This window comes from Glycine soja, chromosome 8 (genome assembly GCF_004193775.1).
Source record: "Glycine soja cultivar W05 chromosome 8, ASM419377v2, whole genome shotgun sequence".
Classification (NCBI taxonomy): Eukaryota; Viridiplantae; Streptophyta; class Magnoliopsida; order Fabales; family Fabaceae; genus Glycine; species Glycine soja.
Genome location: NC_041009.1, coordinates 38,390,851 through 38,396,304, shown reverse-complemented (window position 1 = coordinate 38,396,304; position 5,454 = coordinate 38,390,851). Strand labels below are relative to the sequence as shown.

Sequence of the window (5,454 nt, the reverse complement as noted above, 5' to 3'; positions counted from 1 at the left end):
TGATATTAATAAATATTATGTTTGATTTCATTATTGATACGCTACAGGTGTCAAGGGCACAATTTTCTGTGTGGTGTAGGCTGGCAGGTGCAAGGTATACTACTATAAGAATCCACTGTGAATTAGGATAAGGTATATGTTTCACGCATGCACAAATTGTGGTATGACCAAAAATGAGAATTAAGTGAATAGAAAGAGGTAACGGTAACTGATAAGGAAAATTAAAAAATAATAGTATAGTAGAAAATTAAAAAAAAAAGAAAATTAAAATAAATTCTAAGGTGATTTTTAGTTAAGAATCATCTTAGAAGAGTCACATTCTAAGACAGTTCTTAGCTAAGAACTGTAATAGAAATATATATTTTTTAAGACGGGTTTTTTACATAATCATTGTCATTCGTCAACACTTTCAACATTGTTGGCTTCAAAGATGATTCCACAACCGTCTTTGAATGTCGTTTTTGTAGTAGTGAACTTCACGTGCAAGCTAATCATATGGTCGTTAACTAACTAAATATAAATTATTTGTGTAAGTTAGTTATGTCATTTGGGACGCGTAAGAACATTGGTATTAATTTTCACAATATTGTTGGACGCTTGTTTTATAATAGTATGTTGGACGCTCAATATGGTTGTTAATGGAAACAAGTTCCAATGACCTTTGGACGGTTACTTGTAAAGCATAAGGATATGGATTTTTACCGGTCTAACTTATATCAAATAAGTCATGTTTCACCAAAGGTAAATCATTAGTCTATCAATAATTTATATTTTTGTTATCATTAAAATAATGAGTATTTTGAATCATCCAAAATTCTAGATATATCATATTAGACCGTTTAGATCTATCAAGATAGAATTTTAAACTTAAATATGTTTTTAATCCGTCAAATTTAGAATATTTTTGGTTTGGTCCCTCAATTAAAAATATGCTCTTATTAATCCCTCAAATTCGTGGAATGTTTTTAGTTCCAAAATTCCATTTTGAATGACTAAAAAATTTATTTTTTTAGTCCTTCAAATTAACTCCGAGGTACTAAAAATATTTTGTGAATTTGAGAAATTAAAAAGAGTAAATTTTAAATTGTTTTTAATTATATTTTTTTATAAAAAAAAAAGGGACCAGCTCTCTCCCATTTTTTTGTAAGAAAAAAGAAGCATAAAATGGAACTAATCAATAGTCAAAACAATCTCATATTAGTAAAATATGTTTCACAGCAACCGCATTATAGTGTTTAGTTTATAAGAAGTACTTCAATTTAGTCAATTAGTCTTATACTATCAGACATTGGAACACTCGAGCTATTCTTTTATTTCTATCAAGTAGTCGAAGGAATAAACTCATCCACTGTGGCTATTAAATCTGAACTTTCAAAGGAAGAACCCTGTTTGGAAACCACATTCAACAAAAATAACTCAAATACTGCTCAAGTTTGGGTTGCGTATCTAACTAAACCTTGGAATTATGGAGTTCCAAGCATTGAAAATTCACTCTTTAGAGATCAGCATTGACATTCTAAGGGTGTTATCTTCAAGTGAAGAATATCACTATGGAGATCCTTCCCAAATTGCCTTTATAAAGTGTTTGTACATTTGCTTATAGAGAACCTGCTGAAGAACAGGGGGGAAATGACAACATGGAAGGATAAAAAATTTTGAGAATCACTGTATTCCAACAACATCCAATTTGTGCGTGGAGGAAATTGTTTGAGAAATAACTAAATTCCGGGTCTTATTGTGAACATATGATTTGATTTTAATAGAGAACTTCATGGTTTGGATTTTGAAATGACACCCTGTAAATTCTTTTAACGTGTTTTTCTCTCTTTTATTCCCATGTAATGCTGTGCCTTTTTCTTTTCGTAGGAAAATTGGAAAGCTTACACTTAAAAGACTTATATTAGTTTTTTTAGTTTTTTAATTTAATTTTTAGATTCAATTTGGTTCTTTAGTTTTTTTTTCAAGTATAATTTGATCCTTTAATTTTTTAAATCGATTTAATTTGATCAATGTAAATTATAAGAAATCACACTTTGTGACGATTCAAAATTATCACTAAGTGATTTTAAACTATCACAAAATATATATTTTTCAATAAAATGAATGATTTTAAAATTAGAGGATAAAATTGAATTCCAAAAAAAATTAAATGATCAAATTAAATCTAAATAATAAATTAAAAGAATAAAAAAGTAATTTAACATATATTCTATGACACAAGGATGATAGCATGTAATTCCAAGATTATTGGGGTAATACCTTTCACTGTTATGTTCTTTTAATTTTTCTAAATGTCTTTATTTTAGGTCTAGTGGTTCTTATAAAATATTGTGCTTAACTTAAGTGGTGTGTTTTTATAGTGACAATTGGCTTTAAATGATTGCTAATTTTTTATTCCATGCACAATAAATTCTTTTTTCTTTTTTCATTTTTGATGATTCTGCATATAATTTCAACTATGGAGTTTACTTCCCCAACACCACTACTAAGATCAACATAAACAATCACTGATTGCAAAATTATCACTGTCACGGATGGGGTGCATTACGAATTTATGATGAGTGCAAATGCTAGACCTAAGACAACTCAAACAGAGACGAAGCAGAACCCACGAGTCATAAGCAGAATCATGAACTTTTCAAAAGAAGAATGTCTGGTCATTTTATTTATTTTTAATATTATCTACATAAACAGTACCTTGATCCAGTCATCCTCAGCTGTCAACGTTATATTTCCATTTATGCAATAAAAAACCAAGTTAACAAAGCTTACAGGTTACAGCAATCTTCATTTAAAAATAAAAATAAAAAGAGGGAACTTCATAATTACGCTTGTGGTATTACTTAAACGTAAAGAACTTCATAAACTTGTAATTAAAATGAAAAAAAATAAATAAAAGATGGTCTGATGGCTTCTCGGTAATACAAGGTAACAATTAACATAATACCAATTAAATCTGCATTTTTGAACTAAATAACACAGATCTTAACACTAAACAAAATCAAAATTTAATAACTGAACAAACACTCTATTATAACAAAAAAATAAAAGTCCTATATATAACTCTAGCATTATTAAACCTTTCAAAACATATTCTTCTTCGTCATCATCATTATCCTACTTAGAAATCCTTAAGCAACTTTCGAACCTGTTCTAACGTGACGAACAAAACAACAGTGAAGGGTCCTTGTCTCGAAATCGTGGGAATAAAGCCTTTGTAAAGAGCCATGGGGCCCTCTTTGCGTACCGTCTTCAAGGCGCAATCCAGTGCGCCGGAATACGGCGGCGCCGCCCCAGGTTCCACCTTCATGTTCATCACCCTAGTCTTGATCACGTCAACGGGGTTCGACGTAACCGCCGCCACAAACCCCGCTGCGAAACTCGACGTTACATGGGTCCCAAGACCATCACGCATTACACCCTTTTCCAAAATCATCTCCTTGAACTGGTCGTAAGAAGCGAGCTGCGAGGCCGTCACTAACATGGCGCGGTTCACTGTTAACGATGAACCACGCCATAAGCTAGTGATGCCCTCGTCTTTTGTCATCCTTGCGATGGCGTCAAGGACGGATTTATAATTCCGTTGTTGGATCGGCGGAAGTCTTCCGTCGGCCTGCATGCGGACCATGGCTACATCGGCGGGATTTCCAACGACTGCGCCGATTCCACCAGAAATTAACCCTGCCGTTATCTTACGAGATAGCGACAAGGTGCCTCCGGCAGAATTGGGATCGGACCATTTCTTCTTGAGCACCTCGTAGAGTCCCATGCGAGTGGTGGAGTAGAGAAGCTGGCGGAGGACGGTGGCGGAGACGCCGGAGAAAAGCGCGGCCACGCCTTCTTGTTGGACTAACTTAACTCCGACGGCAATGGGACCCTCCTTGGCCGCCGGCTGCGGCGGCGCGTGGACGGAGCTAGGGTGGAAGGCGAGTGCGGGTCGGAGATTCGAGGGTTGCTGGGTCTCTCCTTGAAGCTGCATTCTTACCTTGATGAGATCAAGAGGGTGTGTGGAACACCCTGCGATCACAGAAGCAATGCCTCCTTCGACGAAACCTTTGACACCCATTTCAAGTTACGTGAAAAAGATTGTTATTTTTGAAAGAATCAATGGAATTAAAGAAGTGGGTAATGGTTGATTTTCTCAGAGAGAATTTTCCGGGAAAATTTTGAAGGAAAAAAATAAAAGAATGGAATGTATAATTAAAGGGTTTGGATTCAAGAGGACCAATTGGAGTTTGGGTTCATCTCACTAGAGACCAAAAGGTGGGAATGAAGATCGAAGGCTATGGAACAAGAATGAGGAACGTTAGGCCTTTAAGACATATGCTGAGAAGAAACAACGATGTTAAACAAGGAATATTGATTTGTTTTGCAGGCAGACTTGGGAGAAGAGAATTTATAGGTGTTTTCTTGAAGCAACAAAATCTGAAAATAAAGTAAAATAAGTATAATTAATAAATACGGTTGAAGGGGGCCCTCCAGAGTTTTCGATAGATTCTGGACTTTTCACAGGCTTATAATAGTGCCGCGTGACGAATCTCTCCTTTTGTGAGAATGAAAATTGTTTAGAGAATATTTAATTTAAAAATCGTGAGTTCACATTAGTTTAGCCGTATTGTTGTTGATAGTTCATATTTTTTTTGTTGTCCAAAAATATAGGAGAAGAAAAGTAGGCCTTCTTTGACTTGCCTTTGGGCACAGCAATGTTGGATTTGACCAACTTTCAAGAGTCGGTCGAAATCGGTGACTTCGGCATGGGCTTCTCACACGCTCTCTGGTTTGAACTAGCCGCACATTGTGCATCAGTGGTTTTGCGTTTCCTAATGAAGGTAAGGCTTGAACTTGAACAGTGTTTTATTTGACACATGTTATCGTGTTTGTTTGAATGTTTATTCGGACATTTTCATCAAAATGGATTAAAATTAAAAAATTAATTGTCATAATAGATTAGTTTAAAAAATATTTATCAAAATTGATAATTTTTTAAACATAAGGTGTCACCTAGTACATTTCATTTAATTAGTTCTTTTATTGACATAATGATATTTTTTGTCTTTTTTTTTAATTATTTTGTTGATACATTTATGACTCTTCTATTAATATTTGCTCACTCTGTTAGCATCTTCAATGCATACTTGATTAGATTAATTGCTTATCATAAGTTTACGAGCCTTACAATTTCACATAAATTTAAAATATTCTAAATGAAAATTCACTTCAATGTTAAGTTGCTGAAGTGATTAACTTAATTTTGCGAATCCTACGATACTTTGAAAAATATTTTATTTATGGTATAAATTTATTGATTAAGCAACAATGTTTCTATAAGCAACGTCACGTGATCTACTGCAGTGAATAAAAGATTAAATAATGTTGCTTAAAATTAAATAACACATAAACACTCTCATTAGAGATATTCTTAGTTAGTTCTTTCTTATAATAAGTACAAATATT

The 5,454-nt window shown here is 33.6% G+C and overlaps 1 protein-coding gene across 1 annotated transcript; it reads right to left on the bottom strand.

The window, feature by feature from the left end:
* Positions 1–2,935: 2,935 nt before the first annotated feature.
* LOC114424484 (mitochondrial uncoupling protein 5-like) lies at positions 2,936–4,382 on the bottom strand. The gene has a single exon (XM_028391339.1). The coding sequence runs from the start codon at positions 4,064–4,066 to the stop codon at positions 3,122–3,124; it is 945 nt and encodes a 314-aa protein (XP_028247140.1). The 5' UTR covers positions 4,067–4,382; the 3' UTR covers positions 2,936–3,121.
* Positions 4,383–5,454: the final 1,072 nt, after the last annotated feature.